Below are 23,535 nucleotides of genomic sequence, written 5' to 3'. Positions count from 1 at the left end.
TAATGGAAGTAAGTCACAAGGCAGTGAACACCAATAGGTTACAGCTTGCACTTGGACTACTAAACAAACAACAAGTACCGGAACAAACTTCAAAATGTGTTCAGTGCCAAATTGAATGAGTTTGAAAACAGTTGAATACCAAGGTCTCTCTCTCTCTCTCTCTCTCTCTCTCTCTCTCTCTGTGTCTCTCTCTGTCTCTGTCTCTCTCTCTCTTTTTCTCTCTCTCTCTCTCTGTCTGTCTCTCTGTCTCTGTCTCTCTCTCTGTCTCTCTCTCTCTCTCTGTCTCTCTCTCTGTCTCTCTCTCTGTCTCTCTGTCTCTCTCTCTCTCACACACACACACACAAGAAACAACAACACAAAATCAATATTTTCAGATATTTGTATCTGGTCATCTGTCCCCAGATTTGTACCATGTTACCTACATTTATATTTTCACCCTTCACGCCACAGGTTCGTTGTATAAAATGGTGTTTTATTTTATGCAATGCAGTACAATGCATAAAATAGGTATAAACCTGTCTTCAGATTAACAGTTCTTGGTAAAAGCCATCCTTTTTCACCATAAAATGTACAAGAGGCCTTCGTTTAATGCCCTCACTCAGATTATGATGGTGTGTCATTTCAGCTATTTTCCTGGGATCTTTCCGCATGCCTTACGAAGAAATAAAACAGATCATATTAGAAGTAGATGAAGCAAAGCTAAGTGAAGCATTAATTCAGGTAAGTTACTATGCCATTTTCTTTGAATCAGGTTTAACTCTTTTATGAAGCTCTGTGGACATCTCAAGTTGGTTGCGGACCTGTCAAATTTATATGCCTTAAAGCAGTGCTTCACAATTTTCTGTTTATTTATTTATTAGATTTGTATGCCGCCCCTCTCCGTAGACTTGGGGCGGCTAACAACAATAATGAAACAACATATATATTTAAAATAATTAAAAGACCCTTATTTAAAAAACCAAACATACACACAAACATACCATGCATAAATTGTATAGGCCTAGGGGGAAGGGAATATTTCAATTCCCCCATGCCTGAGGACAGAGGTGGGTTTTAAGAAGCTTACGAAAGGTGAGGAGGGGGGGGAATTCTGATCTCTGGAGGGAGTTGGTTCCAGAGGGTCGGGGCCACCACAGAGAAGGCTCTTCCCCTGAGTCCCGCCAAATGACATTGTTTAGACCTATCTATCTATCTATCTATCTATCTATCTATCTATCTATCTATCTATCTATCTATCTATCTATCTAATCTATCTATCTCATTTATAGGCCACCCAACTCCTTCCGGAATCTGGGTGGCATACAATATATAAAACACAATCTAAAACCCATTAAAAGACCATTCATATAATTTTGTGGTTGGATCTAGTTGGTACCGTACCAGTCAACGGCCCCAGGCCTGCCAGCAGAGCCAGGTTTTTACCGCTTTCTGGAAGGCTAGTAGGGTGGAGATAGTATGGACCACTGGGGGCAGTTGGTTCCAGAGACCTGCCGTTGCCACAGAGAAGGCTCTGTCCTACGGCCCCAACACTGTCTAGCTAATGAGACCCAGAGAAGGCCAACCCTGTGGGCCCTTATCGGTCACTGGGATTTATGCGGCAACAGGCGGTCCCGAAGAAATCCAGATGGATCAGATGTTCCCAGCAGGGAACAATAGGACCCCACTCACAAATATGCATATTGATTCACAATAATTTTAAGATCCTGTTTAGCGTACCGTGACCATCTAATTATTTGTGTCATCTCAATATTTTAGTCGGTATGACTTTTGCTTCACCGTATCTAGAAAACATGGGATTACAGATAGCATGAATTGGAAAAAGACAACCATGGAGTAGCTTGAACTTTTACGGCAACGTTGTCAAACTCAAGGCCCAGGGCACAGATCTGGCCTGCAGAATCTGGCCCACTGAAACAGCAAAGAACTGGCCTACAGTGCCTCTGTCAGTGAAAATGGAGCCTGGGATGGCCACAAGCAGCCCTCCCAAGCTCTATTTTCTCTGGCAGAAGGTGGCAGGAGGCCATCTCAGCTGAAAACGGAACTCGGGAGCCTATTTTCGCTGGCAGAGTGCTTGGGCCACAAGCGCCCCCAACACGAGTGATGTCAAGGTGGCCACGCCCACTCTGACCTCCCCTCCCAAGGTCAAACACAATCCTGATGCACCTAATAAAATTGAGTTTGACACCCCTGTTTTATGGTGTACAGCAGTCCCTCGCTATATCGCGCTTCACCTACTGCGGCTTCACTTCATCGCGGGTTTTCAAGAAATATTAATGAGAAAAATCATTTGCGGATCTTCGCTGGTTCGCGGGTTTCTGAGGAAGTCGATCGGCAGATTTAAACAGCCCGCGGAACTCGATCGGCAGGTTTTTCAAAAAATATATATCTAAAGTTGTAAATACTGTATTTAAATACTGTATCTAAAATAAATACTGTGTGGGAAGGGTTTATAGACACTTAAAACAATGAAAACTTACCAAACAATTACAATATAAATAAATTCCCCATCGCGGATTTCACCTATCGCGGCCGGGTATGGAACGTAACACCAGTGATAGGTGAGGTCTTACTGTATTCCAATGCTTCAAATAAAAATATTTTTTTTAAAAAAATCATATTGAACAATTGTTCGATATACCAATCCAGAGTCTTGTTAGAAATCCCTTTGAATTGGAAACAAGGCTTTCACCTGAATTTGTGAAAGCTCATCTCTATCTGTTATGATAGATTTAATAATGAAAACCCACAAAGGAGAACCAAGAACGGTACCTCTTAATGAGTTGTTTTGAGAAGGAAGGAAAGGTGATATTTCTGAATGCAAGAAAGGGCACCTGTTTCAATATTTTCACTTAACTAACCTTTAAGTGTGCAATTAACATTTTCAGGAAATAAGAGTTTCTGTTGAATTATTGCAGAAATGTGAAAAGTAGTTTAAGTGATGTCTCAGTTCGGTTTAATGGGCAGTTTTTAACATTGGTGTGTTGATATGCTGCAAAGTTAGAGATATGAAGCAATGAGAGATTAAACACTGTGTTTTTTTCAATACTACAAATACCTTCTTTTTACTTTCTGTAGTTGTGTGTGGGGGATCTACTCAAAAAAGAGGGGCTGGGGTTTTTTGGTGGGGGTAAAATGTTTAACTATAACTATGAATACGCTGAGCTTTATCGGGCTCATGAATCCCAGCGTCTGGTTAGGCTTCACAGAGTCGGCCTTCTCCAGGTCTCGTCAACTAGACAATGTCGCTTGGAGGGGCCTAGGGGAAGAGCCTTCTCTGTAGGGGCCCCTGTCCTCTGGAATCAGCTCCCCCCAGAGATTTGCACTGCCCCCACCCTCTTTGCCTTCTGCAAGAATCTGAAAACCTATTTATGCTGCCAGGCTTGGGGTCACTAGACCCTAGCCTCTGGCCAATGAATGTGTGATATGTCTGTGGTTTGAATCTGGAAGAATGATTTTCAATGTTTTAGCCTTTTTAGAATTGGGTGTTTAGATTAGTTATTTATATTAATTGGATCAGATATGTTATTGTATATTGTTTTTTATTGATGTGTTGTGAGCCACTCCGAGTCCATGGAGAGAGGCAGCATACAAGTCCAATAAATAAATAAATAAGACTTGAAAACTATGGATAAACAATCATCTTTCAACAACCTCATAATCCCTTGCAGGGTGGAGTCTGGGCAACAGAAAGGAGCTAGCAGAGTGTTTAATGGCCAGATGCCTTTCCTATCACCAATGTGGAGTTTTGTTCAGCAGATATATTCTCCTTGTGCCCAGAGAGAGAAATATCTGCCTCTACAATCGAACTCACAGCCTCTTGATTGTGAGGCCAGAGTTCCACCTCTAGGCTATCGCAGCACTCATCCATCCACCCCTCCACCCACCCATCCATCCACCCCTCCACCCACCCACCCCTCCACCCACCCACCCACCAACCCAACAATTGTTAAGTGAGCCTTGCTTTATTTTATTACCTTTCTTAAAAAAAACACTTTTTATTTAGTTTTTTTACATTAAGTAGACAAACAAACTTCCAGCAGACGTGGTTGGTAAATCCACAGGAACTGAATTTAAACATGCCTGGGATAAACATAGATCCATCCTAAGATAAAATACAGGAAATAATATAAGGGCAGACTAGATGGACCAGGAAGTCTTTTTCTGCCGTCAATCTTCTATGTTTCTATGTTTCTAAAACATAATTTAATTAATACAGCTTGTCACTATCTGAAGTATTGTCTTCATTATACATTTCCAAATCTAAGGTTATTATTCTTAACTTAAACATTCTTATTTCTATTTACAATCTTATACTTGCTGTATATTACTTTACGTCTCTTTACATTTTACATGTACTTTTATTTTGATGCATCATTTTATATTACTTTACAGTCTCTGTTTCAAGCCAATCACACCATCTATTCCATATTTTATAATACATTGTTTCCTCACTCTCTTTCTCGATCCCATTGTTAATTTACTCATCTCTGCGCATTCTAGCACCTTTTTTATAATCATTGCGCTCAAGGATATTTTTTCTTTCTTCCAGTTTTTGCCGAATGTGATTCTCGCTGCAGTAATTGTATGTTGAATAATAAAGCAAATTTCCTTTCTCATGTTTTCTTTTATTATTCCTAGAAGAAATACTTCTGGTCCCATCTCAATTTGCTGTTCTGTTATCTCCTCTATTTTTTAATTTCCCCCAAATATTTTTTTTCATGGGGTCGTGACCACCACCCATTGCTTCTTGTCCTACCCTCTACGCGACCCCCTTCTGCCGCACGAATCCCAGCGACCGGTTAGGTCCCACAGAGTGGGCCTTCTCCGGGTCCCATCAACAAAACAATGTCGTTTGCCAGGGCCCAGGGGAAGAGCCTTCTCTGTGGCGGCCCTGACCTTCTGGAACCAACTCCCCCCGGAGATTAGAATTGCCCCCACCCTCCTCGCCTTTCATAAGCTCCTAAAAACCCACCTCTGCCGTCAGGCATGGGGAAACTGAGATATTCTTTCCCCCTAGGCCTTTACAATTTATGCATGGTATGTTTGTTTGTATGTATGTTTGGTTTTAGAAATAAGGGTTTTTTAGCTGTTTTAATATTGGATTTACATGCTGTTTTTATTACTGTTGCTAGCCGCCCCGAGTCTGCGGAGAGGGGCGGCATACAAATTCAATCAATCAATCAATCAATCAATCAATCAATCAATCAATCAATCAATCCGTACATACATACATACATACATACATACATACATACATACATACATACATACCCTCAGGTGCTTTGGAGAATAGCTTGACTCCCTTTTCCTTGTGGCCACCCCTGAGATATTGGAACACTGCTATCATGTCTCCCCTGGTCCTTCTTTTCCTTAAACTAGCCATGCTCAGTTCCTGCAACCATTCTTCATATGTTTTAGCCTGACTCCCTCTTTTTTGTGGCAACCCCTGAGATATTGGAACTTCGACACAGTGTTGTTGTCAACATCCAGTCACTAAAAAAATGGTAGGCAAACAGGGGCTTTCTTTCTTTCTTTCTTTCTTTCTTTCTTTCTTTCTTTCTTTCTTTCTTTCTTTCTTTCTTTCTTTCTTTCTTCCTTCCTTCCTTCCTTCCTTCCTTCCTTCCTTCTTTCTCTTTTATCCTTAGACTCAGGGCGGCTTACAACATGTTATCAATAGCACTTTTTAACAGAGCCAGCATATTGCCCCCTCAATCCGGCTCCACATTTTACCCACCGCGGAAGGATGGAAGGCTGAGTCAATGAACTCAAGCCCCCAACATTGCATCTAGGATTGAGAATTTGTTAAGTGCTTTTCATTTTGGGGGACCATGGATCCCCTAACTGTCTTCTCAGCAGTCACTTTCTCCTTTCAGTTTAGTGAGAGTGAAAGAGCTGGCAGTGTCCCGATGGAACAGGTGTTGACGAATTGCATTCACACCATGCTCCGGTGTATTTATAAAATGATTTCACTCTACCTGATGTGTAGGAAGCAGAAAAGCCAGGCAGTGATACATTAAAAGCGACCTCAGATCCAGCTTTCAAGCTATGCGATGTGGCGTGTGTTTTATTTTAAGTATCTCCTTATACTCTCGCAGCTTTACCCACTCGTCAGAAGTGCTTTCGGCATATATATGTGCTAAGCAATACACTATTTCATGGAAACAACAGACAACTTAGAATTGCCGCACAATTTTTTCTCCTGGAGCAGTTGGGGGGTGCAGATCAATGTTTTCCCCTTTTGAATGTTTGCCGTTGACCACATAGTGTGAGGTCAACATACATTTTCCTTCAAAAACCACTAGAAGGATTTTTTTTTTGCTATACCGTTGTTATGGCATTATATTAACAATAGCTTTCATTTCATTGTTGTGGTTCCCATGTGTTAGGAGGTGAGGGTGAGAACCAGGGGTTGACTGCAACCAGTTTAATATTTATTATTTATTATTTATTTATTTATTTATTACTTAGATTTGTATGCCGCCCCTCTCCGAAGACTCGGGGCGGCTCACAACATGTAAAAACAAATCATAAGCAATCAGACAAATTTAAAATATTTAAATATTTAAAAACCCCATATGCTAACAGACACACACACAGACATACCATGCATAAATTAAACGTGCCCAGGGGGAGATGTTCAGTTCCCCCATGCCTGACGGCAAAGGTGGGTTTTAAGGAGTTTACGGAAGGCAGGAAGAGTAGGGGCAGTTCTAATCTCCGGGGGGAGTTGGTTCCAGAGGGCCGGTGCCGCCACAGAGAAGGCTCTTCCCCTTGGGCCCGCCAACCGACATTGTTTAGTTGACGGGACCCGGAGAAGGCCCACTCTGTGGGACCTAATCGGTCGCTGGGATTCGTGCGGCAGGAGGCGGTCTCGGAGATATTCTGGTCCGATGCCATGAAGGGCTTTAAACCAGTTCAGTGATCATGCGCTACCACAATTTGAAGCTCAGCTTTGCTACATATCTATTGTCAGTGGAGCAGGGGTGGGTCTGCTGCCCAGATTTGGGGGGGGGGTGTAGAATGCAGTGGGGTAGCAAAAATGGAGCTCCACCCCATAGCACCCAATTTGCACCGAAAGATGTTGAAAGAAAATGCAGGGCATCCTCTTTGGGCAGCCATCGTTTTATGTTTTTATCTTCCAAGTCTGTCTTCCAAAATAGACCTCAGGTGAATTTCCTGTCACTACCTTGGTTAACATATTCTGGCATAACAATCGCAACAGCGACAACAACTTCTGGGAGAAGAATTTGATCAGCGATGGTTCCAGAATCTGGAATAAAGGATGCCCAATGTATAATTTGCGGTGGTTTTGATATAAGGTTTTATCGAACCATTCTTCAGAAGGGCTGAATAGGAAAAGTAATTTCATGATTCACACCAAAGCCCCTCTTTCACGCCCACGAGTTGAATGGATGCTGTCATGAATATATGGGGAAAAAAACCACTGGCTCATATTTCAAGGTTATACCATCACCTTAGCCAGGATATACACAACCCTTTGCTAAAAACTCTGCAGAAATGTTTTCAATATATTGAACGGAGGGTAGTAAAGGAAATAATTCCCAAACAGCGAATATCTGGGGATTGTCTGTCTGTAAATTAAGAGGGTGGAAAAAAAAATCTGCTTTTCATGAAAAAGTAATTGCTCAATGGATATCAAAATAATCCTTTGAAGTTATAATGCATTTTGCCAGTTAAAGAGAGACAGTCTTTTAACTACCGCAAATCACTTTTTCATACTATTATTGGACACCATTGTATGCTGGGAGAAAGATCTGTGGGACAGTGTGAACTGTTGTATTCACTTCCAAGACAGAAAAGAGCAATGATACCTAATTTGTGTTTCTCATAACAGAACTTGGTTAAAAATCTCCCTGAGCAAAAAGAACTTAATGCCTTAGCGGAACTGAAGAATGAATATCATGATCTCTGTGAGTCAGAACAGTTTGGAGTTGTGGTAAGTTGAATTATGTCTCTTCTCTTATCTCTTTTCCCCTTCTACTTCTCCTGCCTCTCCTCTCCACTCCTGCCTTTCCGCTCCTCTCCTGCCTCTCCTCTCCTCTCCTGCCTCTCCTCTCCTTTCCTGCCTCTCCACTCCTCTCCTTCCTTTCCGCTCCTCTTCTGCCTTTCCGCTCCTCTTCTGCCTTTCCGCTCCTCTCCTGCCTTTCCGCTCCTCTCCTGCCTCTCCTCTTCTCTCCTGCCTCTCCTGCCTTTCCGCTCCTCTCCTGCCTCTCCTCTCCTTTCCTTCCTTTCCGCTCCTCTTCTGCCTCTCCTCTCCTCTCCTGCCTCTCCTCTCCTCTCCTGCCTCTCCGCTCCTCTCCTGCCTTTCTGCTCCTCTCCTCTTCTGCTTCTCCTCTCCTGTCTCTCCTCTCCTTTCCTTCCTTTCCGCTCCTCTTCTGCCTCTCCTCTCCTCTCCTGCCTCTCCGCTCCTCTCCTGCCTCTCCTCTCCTGCCTTTCTGCTCCTCTCCTTCCTTTCCGCTCCTCTTCTGCCTTTCCGCTCCTCTTCTGCCTTTCCGCTCCTCTCCTGCCTTTCCGCTCCTCTCCTGCCTCTCCTCTTCTCTCCTGCCTCTCCTCTCCTGCCTTTCCGCTCCTCTCCTGCCTCTCCTCTTCTCTCCTGCCTCTCCTCTCCTGCCTTTCCGCTCCTCTCCTGCCTCTCCTCTCCTTTCCTTCCTTTCCGCTCCTCTTCTGCCTCTCCTCTCCTCTCCTGCCTCTCCGCTCCTCTCCTGCCTCTCCTCTCCTGCCTTTCTGCTCCTCTCCTCTTCTGCTTCTCCTCTCCTCTCCTGTCTCTCCGCTCCTCTCCTGCCTCTCCTCTCCTGCCTCTCCTCTCCTGCCTCTCCTCTCCTGCCTCTCCACTCCTCTACTGCCTTTCCGCTGCTCTCCTGCCTCTCCGCTCCTCTCCTGCCTCTCCTCTTCTCTCCTGCCTCTCCTCTCCTGCCTCTCCGCTCCTCTTCCCTCCTTTCCGTCTTTCTCCTTCCCTCCTTTCCTTTCCTCTTCTCTCCCTTCCCTTTCTTCCCTATCCAATTACTTTCTCTTCTCTCCCTTTCCCTCTTCCTTCTTTCTCCTTCTCCATCTCCTTCCCTTCTTCTCCTCTCCCCTCTCCTCCTCTCCTTTCCCCTCCCATTTCCTCTCCTCTCTTCTATCCCTTCCCTCCATTTCCTTCCCTTCTTCTCCTTATCTCCTTTCTTCTTCCTTCTCTTCCCTTTCTTCCCCATCCAATTACTTCCTCTCCTCTCCCTTTCCCTCCCCTCCTCCCTCTTTTCTCCTTCTCCTTCTTCTCCTGCCCTTCCTCTCCTCTCCTGCTCTCCCTCTTTTCTCCTCCTTCTCCTGCCCTTCCTCTCCTCTCCCTGCCCTTCTTCTTTGCTCCTTCTCCTTCTGCTTTTCCTGCCCTTCCTCCCCTCTCTTATACCTTAGCTAAACTTCTTAATTATGCCTGACCTTATTTGTCAAGATGATCCAAGGTGAGCTACATGTGGCCATCTAGCTGGACCTCTAATCACTGGTCAGATGGTGTAATTAATTGTGGAATTAAAGATACTCTGAATATATATTTTCAACTTCTGCAGAATAGCCTGTAAGCATACAAATATTATAATCCATTCATACTTCTATAAGATTCTTGGGGAGAAAAAAAGGGTCAGGACAATGTTACAAAATACACAAAGTCCCTTGGATATTTTCATCTAGTTGGTTCCTCTAAAGTAGATATTACAGTTTTCATCAAAGCTAAAATATTGCTTCAAGGAACACTGTGAGGTAGAGTCTAGGAAAAGAAAACTTTGTGGCAAGGGGGAAAAAAAGAGAAATATCACTCAGTTTGAACTCTGTTTCTATATTAACAGTTTTATAGGTGTTGATTGCAGCTCCTCTGTTTTTCTTTCTGTTACACTGTCAGAAGTCTTTGTTTCCTTTGTACGTTTATCTTCCCTTAGGGTTCCATCAAGACTGTCTTTTCCTTTAGAGCAGAATCGCCATATTTTCTCACACTTGTCATTTAAGCTTCATTTTGGTCTCTCTGGATTCCAAAGTGTTCTAGGATGAGTACATTTTTCAGAGTTCATCCCATATAATCACAGTAGTGTAAAAGAAAAAAAAAACCCACCATTGGGTAAGATTAGAACGAAACAACACCTTGCATGGGGAACTGCAAATTTATTTGTTTGTTTGTTTGTTTGTTTGTTTGTTTATTTCTTTATTATATTTATTCATTCATTTATTTATTTATTTATTTATTTATTTATTATATTTATTTATTATATTTATTTATTATATTTATTTATTTATTTTATTTATTTATTTCTTTATTATATTTCTTTATTATATTTCTTTATTTATTATATCTATTTATTATATTTGTTTATTTATTTTATTTAATTTTATTTAATTTTATTTAATTTTATTTAATTTTATTTAATTTTATTTAATTTTATTTAATTTTATTTATTTATTTATTTATTAGATTTGTATGCCGCCCCTCTCTGAAGACTCGGGGCGGCTCACAACACAATAAAACAGTTCACGACAAATCTAATAATTTACAATTTAAAATATTAAAAAACCCATTATTAAGCAAACATACATACAAGCATACCATACATAAATTGAATTGGATAGGCCCGGGGGAGATATTTCAGTTCCCCCATGCCTGACAACAAAGGTGGGTTTTAAGGAGTTTACGAAAGGCGAGGAGGGTAGGGGCAGTTCTAATCTCTCGGGGGAGCTGGTTCCAGAGAGTCGGGGCCGCCATAGAGAAGGCTCTTCCCCTGGGGCCCGGCAACTGACATTGTTTAGTTGACGGGACCCAGAGAAGGCCCACTCTGTGGGACCTAACCGGTCGCTGGGATTCATGCGGCAGGAGGCGGTCTCGGAGATATTCTGGTCCAGTGCCATGAAGGGCTTTAAAGGTCATAACCAACACTTTGAATTGTGACCGGAAATTGATCGGCAACCAATGCAGACTGTAGAATTATCCAAACTTAACAGTCCACTTAAGAACCGTCACATATATGGGAGAATTTTGCCATATTGAAGGCCCTTTTTGTTGGGCGGGGAGTGTTAATCTCTGGCAGTTGTTCTACTTATCTGCAAATCCGCAGCTTACACACAAATACATTTTTTATTATTGTTTTATGTATTACGAAGAATTCTGCTGGACTTAGAAAAGACTCACCTGTTTATGGATCACAGAGCATGTATATGAGTGGAAAGTGATTAGGAGCTAAAGGATGCTCTTCTTTGTGTTTTCAATATCTCTTTGACCTACTTTCACTTCCTTTTTGTTATCATTTTAAACTCTTGGGTCTGAAACTTAATCCCAATGCATTTTTTTTTCAAGGTAATTTTAAACCTCTACTCGAACGATGTTTTCAACCTTAAACATCATTTGGAAGAAGGATTTAGGGGTTTCTGACAGTGGGTGAACAGTGCGGTCAGGCAGTAGGGAAAGCAAGTTGAATGCTTGGTTGCATAGCTAGAGGTATAACAAGCAGGAAGAAGGAGATTGTGATCCCGCTGTATAGAGCACTGGTGAGACCACATTTGGAATACTGTGTTCAGTTCTGGAGACCTCACCTTCAAAAAGATATTGATAAAATTGAACGGGTCAAAAGACGGGCTACAAAAATGGTGGAAGGTTTTAAGCATGAAACTTATCAGGAAAGACTTAATGAATTTAATCCGTATAGTCTGGAGGACAGAAGGGAAAGGGGGACGTGATCGAAACATTTAAATGTGTTAAAGGGTTTAAATAAGGTTCAGGAAGGAAGTGTTTTAATAAGAAAGTGAACACAAGAACAAGGGGGCACAATCTGAGGTTAGTTGGGGGAAAGATCAGAAGCAATGTGATAAAATATTATTTTATTGAATCAGTATTAGATGTTTGGAACAAAACCTCCAGCAGATGTGGTTAGTAAATCCACAGTAACTGAATTGAAACTTGCCTGGAATAAACATAGATCCATCCTAAGATAAAATACAGGAAATAGTATAAGGGCAGACTAGATGGACCAGGAGGTCTTTTTCTGCCATCTGTCTTCTATGTTTCTAAACCTAAAGCGAGGTTAGTTTGCTTATGTGGACCCAAATACCTTCAGGATAGCTAAAGAAATAGAAATCCAAACAAATATACAAATAAATAAACTTTCTAAAATCATTTATAAATTTTTTTTGCCCCATTTTGTATCCTTTCAAGTAGAATTACCTTAATTTAGGTTTTGGTGAGAAATGTTGCCTGTGTACACAAATAAAGAACTGAATTTTGGCTGGATGATTCCATATTGTTCTTTGCCTTAGCCTGACAGCTTTTAACTAAGTCACCCAGATGTACTAATACTGTACATGACATCTAACTACTTATTTAAATGAAAACCAACTTTCCCATGCATATGCATGTATAAAAGTGCTGTTTGTTAGATGTTGTTTGTTAAATGATGGAATTAGAGGATCAAATTGTTGCTATACAAATACATCGGACTCTTCAAAGGTGCTCCTTATAAAATATGATTATTTTTATAGATTTTATAAACTTCATTGCTGAAAGGACTCCTGTTTATTATAACCTGAGCCTTGGTGTTTATTAAAATAGTATAGATTGCTTGTAATTTGCATCTGAAGGTGAAAGGTTGTTTGCTTTCTCCGAAATGCATACACCTATTTGCATAAACGCATTAGGTAAGCTAATGATTAATATAAGGCTTTAATTGGATAATCAATACACCCATCAAACCTAATAAAGGTCAAAATTAGATGTTTAAAATTCATTTAGAAAAGTCACACTTTCTAATTAGGGGACTTATTATAACAGTCTAATTAGCTTAATATTCTTATTTGTGCATGAAAATTGGAGCATCACATTTTCATTTAGATGAAACATTAAGATGAATTATGTCTTCAAATTAGGTGCAGCATTTGGAATTGTATCCTGGTATAATAACAATAAAAAAGTTTTGCAGTGATTTTGACGAAGATGAAATTGAATGATGGAAAACAAAGAAAAGTTACATAGTTAATAGCTCAAGTTTCAGATATGAAAATTGTCATGTTCAAAACTGTTTATCGTTTTGATGTTGCTTTGATGTTTCTTATTTGGGATTTTTTTTATATACAAAGAAATAATTTAGTATTTAATAAGCACTTCCTGACATAATTTATGAATTTCACCATGGTAATCAAAAGAAAACATTAACAGCAAATATACAATTTAATTGTCACATACATATCTCAAGTACAATGATGTTGATTGAATTTATTATTTCTTAGTTTTTCTCTCTCTCTAATTCATTCCCTGCTCCTGCTCAGTTCTTAATCTTTATTGGAAGATCAGAAAAATAAATATTAAGCAAAAAATGTATTTAGCTCTTAAATATTACAAGCCAGCTTTCTAAACATGTAGACGTATGATTGGATTCGAACACAATTTAGAGGAATTAACTTTTCTCCGCCTGACATGAATTATAGATTTAATAGTCCTTTTAAGAATACTATTTGACCTTCAGGATGACAGAAAAATGCCCTTCTTGAAGGAGATCCACCAGGGTGAAAGTGTCTGGTTATTTTAGGTGACCAAAAGAGAAAGAAGCCATTCGGAAATGCTTTAAGCAGCAAAGCATAAATCTATCGGATGGTCTGTAGGGAAATAAAGTAGTTGTAACAGCTTTTAAAAGCTATTGTTGCCCCCTCTTTTTAATATGGATCAGTTTGAAAAATGAAATTTCCTTGGTGGTGTTTTGATGGACAGTGACTTCATAATATAATAAACCCTTACATATTATGCAATTGCATTCACTATCAGTGGGCACTTTACATAGTGGATCATAAAACATGAATCTAAGTCGTACGAAATGCAACGTAGAATCATATCTGACAACTCTCATCATTTTCAGTCAAATTGCTTTCCGGGCTTACACGAGGCTTTAGCAAGCTATAATTCTGCGGCGACACTAAAAACATTTAGTAATTGTATCTGTTCATGCTCTTGTTTGTACGCATCAACATTATTTGTACGATTATTACGCTGTTACTAACCATAATAGAAACTCTGCATAGAAAGATCAACATCTTTCTAAATGGAGATTAAATATAGTTCTATAAATCTTCGGCAATGCATATCACAAGGGCTTTGATTAAGCTAATGGAAGACTGGGTTTTGCTTATAATGGTAATACTTCTTTAAAGTGCACGGTACATAGAAATCTCTACAATAATATCACTTTGAAAAATATTCTCAAGGGGAAAAAAACCCAGGATGTGTTATTGGGAAAGTGGGGTGGGGGGTGGGGGGTGATAATGTGCATTAAAATAATTATTCAATATTTCAGGTTCAGGTTCTCTTTTATGGCACAGTAAAGCTATTCTATAATTGTAAGTTGGTAAATACAAACATTTGCGATCCGTAGCAAACTTGAACAAAGGCCAGATTTTACGTTCAATGGCAATGCACATCAAGGGGTACCATTTGTCCCAGGTATTGTTCCTTGGTTACTTTAGTTATTTATGTTGTTGATAAGCTAACTTCTTTGCAAATTAAAAGCAAACAAACCATAAACCATTTAAACATAAAGGACTAGTAAACTTGATAGGGAATGAGTGAACAAATAAATATGAGGGAGTAGCTAAAGTCACCAAGCTAGAAACAGGAGACCAAAACCAACTATGTTACTTTGGGTCAGTTTCTCTCTTTAGCCCTAGAAAAAAGTTTCAACCACTTCTTTCCAGCTAGAAAATTTCAAGTATGATTTGATTTGATTTGATTTGATTTGATTTGATTGCCGCCCCTCTCCATAGACTCGGGGCGGCTCACAACACAATAAAACAGTTCATAACAAATCTAATAATTTACAATTTAAAATATTTAAAAAAACCCATTATTAAACAGACATACATACAAACATACCATACATAAATTGTATAGGCCCAGGGGAGATATCTCAGTTCCCCCATGCCTGACGACAAAGGTGGGTTTTGAGGAATTTACGAAAGGCAAGGAGGGTAGGGGCAGTTCTAATCTCTGGGGGGAGCTGGTTCCAGAGAGTCGGGGCCACCACAGCGAAGGCTCTTCCCCTGGGGCCCGCCAACCGACATTGTTTAGTTGACGGGACCCGGAGAAGGCCGACTCTGTGGGAGCTAACCGGTCGCTGGGATTCGTGCAGCAGAAGGCAGTACCGGAGATATTCTGGTCCGATGCCATGAAGGGCTTTATAGGTCATAACCAACACTTTGAATTTGCTCATTTAAGTTGCCAAGATCCAAAATTTCCATTTTCCTCTCTCCTTCCCCTCTCCCCCCCTCTCTTTAGAATAGAATAGAATAGAATAGAATTTTTATTGGCCAAGTATGATTGGACAAGGAATTTGTCTTGGTGCATATGCTCTCAGCGTACATAGAGGAAAAAGATACATTTGTCAAGAATCATGTGGTACAGCACTTAATGATTGTCATAGGGGTCAAATAAGCAATGAAGAAACAATCAATATTAATAAAAATCTTAGGATACAAGCAACAAGTTACAGTCATACAGTCCTAGGTGGGAGGTAAAGGATGATAGGAATGATGAGAAAAAACTAGTAGAAATAGAAGTGCAGATTTAGTAAAAAGTCTGACAGTGTTGAGGGACTTATTTGTTTAGTAGAGTGATGACATTCGGGGAAAAACTGTTCTTGTGTCTAGTTGTCTTGGTGTGCAGTGCTCTGTAGTGACATTTTGCGGGGAGGAGTTGAAACAGTTTGTGTCCAGGATGCGAGGGGTCAGTAAATATTTTCCCCGCCCTCTTTTTGACTCTTTATGATCATGAAATTAGTTTAATTATTTTATTTATTTATTCGAGTTTTTTATGCCGCTCTTCTCCTTAGACTCAGGGCGGCTTACAATATATCAGCAATAGCACTTTTTAACAGAGCCAGCCTATTGCCCTCACAATCCAGGTCCTCATTTTACCCACCTTGGAAGGATGGAAGGCTGAGTCAACCTTGAGCCGGTGATGAGATTTGAACCGCTGACCTGCAGATCTAGCAGTCAGCTTTAGTGGCCTGCAGTACTGCACTCTACCCACTGCGCCACCTTGGCCTTGGGGCAATTTTTATTTTTCTTAGGTTGAAAAAACTAACCAATCACCCACCCAACCAACCAGCCAGCCAACTAACAAGTGCTTTATTTAAATCAGCTATACATTCCTACGCCTGCAGAAAAATCCCCTAGAAATGTTGCCATTCATCTGTTTTATTGTCTAAAAGCATCTTATTTTTTTTCCCCCACCCGTTCCTCCTCTTCCTTTCCAGATGAGCTCTGTGAAACTGCTGCAGCCTCGTCTCAACGGGATCCTTTTCAAGCTCACCTTTGAAGAGCACATCAACAACATCAAGCCCGGCATCATGGCTGTCACGATCGCGTGTGAGGAGCTGAGGAAGAGTGAAAGCTTCACTAAGCTTTTAGAACTTGTGCTAATGATTGGGAACTACATGAATTCCGGCTCGAGAAATGCCCAGTCGCTGGGTTTTAATATTAGTTTCCTTTGCAAGGTGAGTGGGAACCAGATAAAGATACGTTTTTTTTGAGTGCCAGTACATTTTTTTTCTCCACCTACTTCCTATAGTGTGTGTGTGTGTGTGTGTGTGTGTGTGTGTGTGTGTATAAAATCTCCTTTTAAACTTGAATGTTGCTTCTACTTCCCAAGTTCTACCCATAGTGACAAATATAGAGGAACTGGTGATTGGTAGGTAGGTAGGTAGGTAGGTATGTAGATAGACAGACAGACAGACAGACAGACAGAGGTAGAGGTAGAAATAGAGATAGATAGATGGATGGATAGATGGAGAGATGGAGAGATAGATGATAGAGAGATGATAGATAGATATAGAGATAGAGAGATAGATAGATAGATAGAAAGAGAGAGAGAGATACAGATATATATATATATAGATAGATAGATAGATAGATAGATAGATAGATAGAGATACAGATAGCTAGATAGCTAGAGAGAAAGAGAGAGAGAGATACAGATAGATAGATAGAGAGAGAGAGATACAGATAGATAGATAGATAGATAGAGAGAGAGAGAGAGAGAGACAGACAGACAGACAGACAGATAGATAGATAGAGATACAGATAGCTAGATAGTTAGAGAGAGAGAGATAGATAGAGATACAGATAGATAGATAGATAGATAGAGAGAGAGAGAGAGATACAGATAGATAGATAGATAGATAGATAGATAGATAGATAGATAGATAGATAGAGATACAGATAGCTAGATAGCTAGAGAGAGAGAGAGAGATACAGATAGATAGATAGATAGATAGATAGATAGATAGATAGATAGATAGATAATAGATGGATAGATGATAGATAGATAGAGAGATAGAGAGATATAGATAGATAGATAGATAGATAGATAGAGAGAGAGATACAGATAGATAGAGAGAGAGAGAGAGATGATAGACAGACAGACAGACAGATGATTGATAGATAGATAGGTAGGTAGGTAGGTAGATAGATAGGCAGGCAGGCAGAGAGGAAGGAAGGAAGGAAGGAAGGAAGGAAGGAAGGAAAGAAAGATAGATACCATGTTTCCCCGAAAATAATACCTTGACCTTAATAAGGCCAATCATACTTTTCAGCGCATGCTGACCCCCCCCCAAATACCCCCCAACTACTTTCCAGGAAAAGTGGGGGGGGGCATGCCAGGAGCCGCTCTTTTTCTGGCAGGCACTCTTGGCTGTGAGAACGAGAGCGATCGAGAGTTGGCTGTGCCCACACCCTGCGGGACTAGCTTGCATCCTCTGGGATCCACCTAGGCAATTGGGGAAATACGGTAGATAGATAGATAGATAGATAAAGAAAGGTAGATAGGGTTAACTTAGAGTTCGTTTATAATTCTGCTGAATTGCTTAACAGATTTGTGCGGGGGGGGGGAAAGGGACAGTAAAATGGAGTAAAGTTCATTTAGCATCTGTTTTAGCTTAGCAACAGAAATTTTGGGCTCCATAAGTCGAAGGCTACCTACATTTTTTCCTGCACTGATTTCCAAATAAACAAACAACAATTACAAGACCCACCCTCTTTAAAAACTAAAATATTGCTTCTAATTCCCAATCCTACCTAAGGTGAAAAGTGTTGAAGTTTAGGTCAGATTTTCCAATCTGCTTTTTTGTTTCTCTTTTTTTTTAAACTTTTTTTTTTTTAATTAATTTTTAACAAATTTTTATTACACACAACATAAAACAGTGCATAGTGAAATGTGCCCACCACCCAGACACACACACATTCCCCACCACCAAATCGGGGGTGTTCCTTGTATAGGCCACTTGACCCAAGAGCAATATATCTGTTTACATATTATAGAGTGATTCCAATTTATTTCTTGTAGCTTGGTCTCGGATTCTGCTCGTCATATATCGTCTTACCTTGTCCCACCGTCCCATCAGTTGCCCCAACTCAGTTTCATTATCCGAATTTATCCTTTTATCCATTATTTCAAATTGAATATGGTCCACCATGTACCTATACCAATTTTGCATTGTCCATTTTGTCGCATCCTTCCAACCAAAGACTATTACTGCCCGAGCGCTTTCTATTGCTGCTTTTTTTATTTCTCTAAATTCTCCCATCGCATTGCTTTTAACTAGTACTGCCATTTCCTTAGTGATTGCCCATTGTATATTTAGCATTCTATTGATATCCTCTTTCACTTTTTGCCAAAATTCCTGCACAATCGGGCATTCCCAGAACATATGCATAAACACTCCTTTTATTTATTTATTTATTTATTATTTGGATTTGTATGACCGCCCCTCTCCGAAGACTCGGGGCGGCTCACAACAAGTGTAAAACAAATCATAAATAATTCAATTAATTAAAATATTTAAAGATTTAAAAAAACCCATATACTAACAGACACACACACAGGCATACCATGTATAAATTAAATGTGCCCAGGGGGAGATGTTTAGTTCCCCCATGCCTGACGGCAAAGGTGGGTTTTGAGGAGTTTACGGAAGGCAGGAAGAGTAGGGGCAGTTCTGATCTCCGGGGGGGAGTTGGTTCCAGAGAGTCGGTGCCGCCACAGAGAAGGCTCTCCCCCTGGGGCCCGCCAACCGACATTGTTTAGTTGACGGGACCCGGAGGAGGCCCACTCTGTGGGACCTAATCGGTCACTGGGATTCCTTTATCTTGACACCCATGCCAACAATTCCCCCTGACATTCTGCTGAAAGTGTGCGAGTTGAACGGGAGTAAAATACCACTTACGTAATATTTTCCTTCTCATTTCCCTGATTCTTGCATTTTTAATTTTCCTTATATTTTCTATATTTTTTGTTTCTCTTTCTGCGGGGCTTTGATTTAATACCTTGAATAGTGTACTGCGTGGAACCCACGGTTTACTATTTGAGAAATTGAAGGTGTCCTTATTTTTTTTCTGCGGGGAACTAACTACCGCAGACATTTTTGGTTAATGTGCTTGTGTTTGCTTGTGTGTGTGAAGAGATGGAGTGGGGGGGGGGGGAAGAGAACAGTGATAAGCCCTTTGAACCCAATCTGGGGAAATGAGAACGTGAGGTCTAATCCAAAGCACAGCTTAATTTCACTGACCATTATCCAACTGAATTGGGAAGGAAATAACATCTTCCTTAGCGGCTGCAGCAGAATAAGTAATAGCTTTAATGCAAACTGAAAAGGTATAACAACAGCAATACTAGACCTATTGAGGGCCGAGGGGTAGGGAAAGGAGATTAAAGCAGCATTTGAAAGAGCATGTTATGAAAAAAAGTTACCATTTAAATCTTTTGCATATCCATAGACAGAGATGATTCAAGCATGGATTAACCTAATTTAATGGCCCTCCGCCCATCATTAATACTGCATGAATTACTGTGAGTGACATAGGGGAAGGTTTGCCTATTTGCCGATGACTCTAAAGTGTGCAATAGGGTTGATATTCCTGGAGGGGTCTGTAATATGGTAAATGATTTAGCTTTACTAGATAAATGGTCACAGCAATGGAAACTGCAGTTTAATGTTTCCAAATGTAAAATAATGCACTTGTGGAAAAGGAATCCTCAATCTGAGTATTGCATTGGCAGTCCTGTGTTAGCAAAAACTTCAGAAGAGAAGGATTTAGGGGTAGTGATTTCTGACAGTCTCAAAATGGGTGAGCAGTGTGGCCAGGCAGTAGGAAAAGCAAGTAGGATGCTTGGCTGCATAGCTAGAGGTATAACAAGCAGGAAGAGGGAGATTGTGATCCCCTTATATAGAGTGCTGGTGAGACCACATTTGGAATACTGCGTTCAGTTCTGGAGACCTCACCTACAAAAAGATATTGACAAAATTGAACGGGTCCAAAGATGGGCTACAAGAATGGTGGAAGGTCTTAAGCATAAAACGTATCAGGAAAGACTTAATGAACTCAATCTGTCTAGTCTGGAGGACAGAAGGAAAAGGGGGGACATGATCGAAACATTTAAATATGTTAAATGGTTAAATAAGGTCCAGGAGGGAAGTGTTTTTAATAGGAAAGTGAACACAAGAACAAGGGGACACAATCTGAAGTTAGTTGGGGGAAAGATCAAAGGCAAAATGAGAAAATATTATTTTACTGAAAGAGTAGTAGATGCTTGGAACAAACTTCCAGCAGACGTGGTTGGTAAATCCACATTAACTGAATTTAAACATGCCTGGGATAAACATATATCCATTGTAAGATAAAATACAGGAAATAGTATAAGGGCAGACTAGATGGACCATGAAGTCTTTTTCTGTCGTCAGTCTTCTATGTTTCTATGTTTCTACTGGGTGCATTTCTCCAAATGTCGTGTGCCGGACTTCAAGGAGATAACTATCGCAATGTCGATTGAGTATCTTAAAATGTAGTTGGGACGGCTTTGTTGTGGTGGGTGCTATCAGGAATCACAATTGTAATGAACTCTTTAGAAAACATACAATATACATTTGAATCAGGCCCTCAAGCTAATGGGTTTGGCCCAAGCTTTTGTAATTTCTCTCTCTCTGGTGTTCAATCACTAGTATTAAAGAGCAAATAAATTTGTGTCAATGTTAATCCATAACGAACATCACTTTAATCAAGAAATAAATTTATAATGTGGATGTACCCTCCACATCAGTCACTGTTTCTTATTAATGAATTGGGAAGATTGTCTTTAGTTTTGCCTTTTTTATTATGTTATAAGTGCTTCCTTTCCTGGATCTGAAATCTTTAAAGACTAATTTCTGTAAGATCTCAGTTGTATGAAGTAGCTAAGTGGATATATCCTTTTTTTTTTTTTGGTCCAACTATACATTCTGCTGGGAGATTAGTCCTATAATATTTATGTTAAAGTGAGTGGGAATAAGAAATGATGTCCTTGTCTTAGAATAACCTTGAAAATTGAGGATATTTAAGGTAACTTGTTTACATATTTTATGATTTGATTATAAAGTTACCAAAATGCAACATGTACAATGGTACCTCTACCTACGAATGCCTCTACTTATGAACTTTTCTAGATAAGAACCGGGTGTTCAAGATTTATTTTTGCCCCTTCTCAGGAACCATTTTCCACTTACAAACCCAAGCCTCCAAAACTGTAACCAGAAAAGGCAGGGAGAAGGCTCCGTGGGGCCTTTCTAGGAATCTCATGGGGGGAAACGGGGCCGGAAAAGGCAGGGAGAAGCCTCTGTGGGGCCTCTCTAGGAATCTCCTGTGAAGAAACATGGCCGGAAAAGGCAGGGAGAAGCCTCCGTGGGGCCTCTCTAGGAATCTCCTGGGAGGAAACAGGGCCTCCACCCTCCCTGTGGTTACCCCAATGGCATGCATTATTTGCTTTTACATTGATTCCTATGGGAATAATTGCTTCTTCTTTCAAACTTTTGTACTTAAGAACCTGGTCACGGAACAAATTAAGTTTGTAAGTAAAGGTACCACTGTACTTTCTTTTGTTTTAATGTAGATATTAATCTCCTTTTAGAGTTGAAAATAGATAATTCCACGAGGACATCATTACTAAATAGCAGCTAAAATATATCTAAATCTGAGTCTGTGGTTAAGGTGCTACTTTTCTTCACTGCTACTCTAGATGTATTAACAAGGGCAGCCGAGATCATAGTACTCTGGATAAAAATGAGAAGACATCTATTTTAGAAAGATGGCTGCATTGTTTTAAGATTAATCTGTTCCTTGTATTGTATATCCATATCATTTTATTTATCCAACATAACTTGTAATAAGGGCAATTAAAAAGTCACAGTTCATAGTCATTATGATAAAAAAAGATGTGCAGCTGAATCTAAATGTCAAATTAAAAAACATAACGATACTAATATATGGTTGGAAATTGTCTGTGGGTTGTAAATCTTAAGTACAGGTTGTAGTTATGACTGGCAAGGCGAAATGAAAACATACAATACTAAAAGAAAGATGTATATGACAGAGTAGCTTTTACTGGGCCATGAAGAGGCTTGCTTTTTGTGTTATTTTTGCCTTATTTTTTTACAAAGCGGAGTGCGTCGGCTCGACAGTTAAACATGCTGGGATTGTCAGCTGAAAAACCCGGCTTCGAGACTTGAGCTCCACACAATGCTGCTGCTCCCCTAACAGTTCAAAACCATATAAATGCAAGTAGATAAATAGGTATCCCTGTGGTGGGAAGTTTGTCAGGGTTCCAAGAATCACCCTCAAGGAAATAAAACTCTGATTATTATTATTATTATTATTATTATTATTATTATTATTATTATTTATTAGATTTGTATGCCGCCCCTCTCCGTAGACTCGGGGCGGCTCACAACAATAACAAGAACAATGTAAGAACAAATCTAATAATTTAAAAAACACTAAAAACCCCATTATTAAAAGCAAACATACACATAAACATACCATGTATAAACTGTATAGGCCCGGGGGAGATGTCTCAGTTCCCCCATGCCTGATGGCAGAGTTGGGTCTTAAGAACTTTACAAAAGGCAAGGAGGGTGGGGGTAGTTTTAATCTCTGGGGGGAGCTGGTTCCAGAGGGTTGGGGCCGCCACAGAGAAGGCTCTTCTCCTGGGTCCCGCCAAATGACATTGTTTAGTCGACGGGACCCAGAGAAGGCCAACCCTGTGGGACCTAACCGGTTGCTGGGATTCGTGCGGCAGAAGGCGGTCCCGGAGGTATTCTGGTCCGATGATGATAGAAGTTTCTCAGAGTTCCAGTTTATTAGAGATGTCATATTGGCACATCTGGAGAAACCCAAATCTGAAAGATTCCAAGGTTCCCCACCCAGTTAAAAGTTCACAACCCTGCCCCACACTCACAAGCTCATCACATTGTCCAATCTTCACACTCAACTGGATACGGTCTCCAGCAGGTATAGGCATTGGCAGGCATTTGTCGTTGAGTAAAGACTTTTGTTAGGCACTTTTGATCCTAGATCAGTGATGGAAAAACCTATGGCACGGGTGCCACAGATGGCACGTGGAGCCATATTTGATGGCACACAAGCAGTTGCCCTAGCTCAGCTCCAATGTGCATGTGTGTGCCAAACAGCTGGTTTTTGGTTTGCACAGAGGCTCTG

General features: G+C 40.4%; 1 protein-coding gene across 5 annotated transcripts in view; it reads left to right on the top strand.

Moving 5' to 3' along the window:
* Window positions 1–23,535, top strand: part of DIAPH2 (diaphanous related formin 2) — a 372,666-nt gene that overhangs the window by 183,596 nt on the left and 165,535 nt on the right. For all 5 annotated transcript variants that reach the window (XM_070759878.1, XM_070759879.1, XM_070759876.1 and 2 more), the window contains 3 exons: window positions 626–720; window positions 7,856–7,957; window positions 16,269–16,508. In XM_070759878.1, coding sequence (XP_070615979.1) covers window positions 626–720; window positions 7,856–7,957; window positions 16,269–16,508 — 437 coding nt within the window. The remainder of the gene's footprint in view (window positions 1–625; window positions 721–7,855; window positions 7,958–16,268; window positions 16,509–23,535) is intronic.

Source organism: Erythrolamprus reginae, chromosome 8 (genome assembly GCF_031021105.1).
Source record: "Erythrolamprus reginae isolate rEryReg1 chromosome 8, rEryReg1.hap1, whole genome shotgun sequence".
Classification (NCBI taxonomy): domain Eukaryota; kingdom Metazoa; phylum Chordata; class Lepidosauria; order Squamata; family Dipsadidae; genus Erythrolamprus; species Erythrolamprus reginae.
The sequence above is the reverse complement of the archived record's forward strand: the minus strand, read 5'-3'. Positions and strand labels throughout refer to the sequence as shown.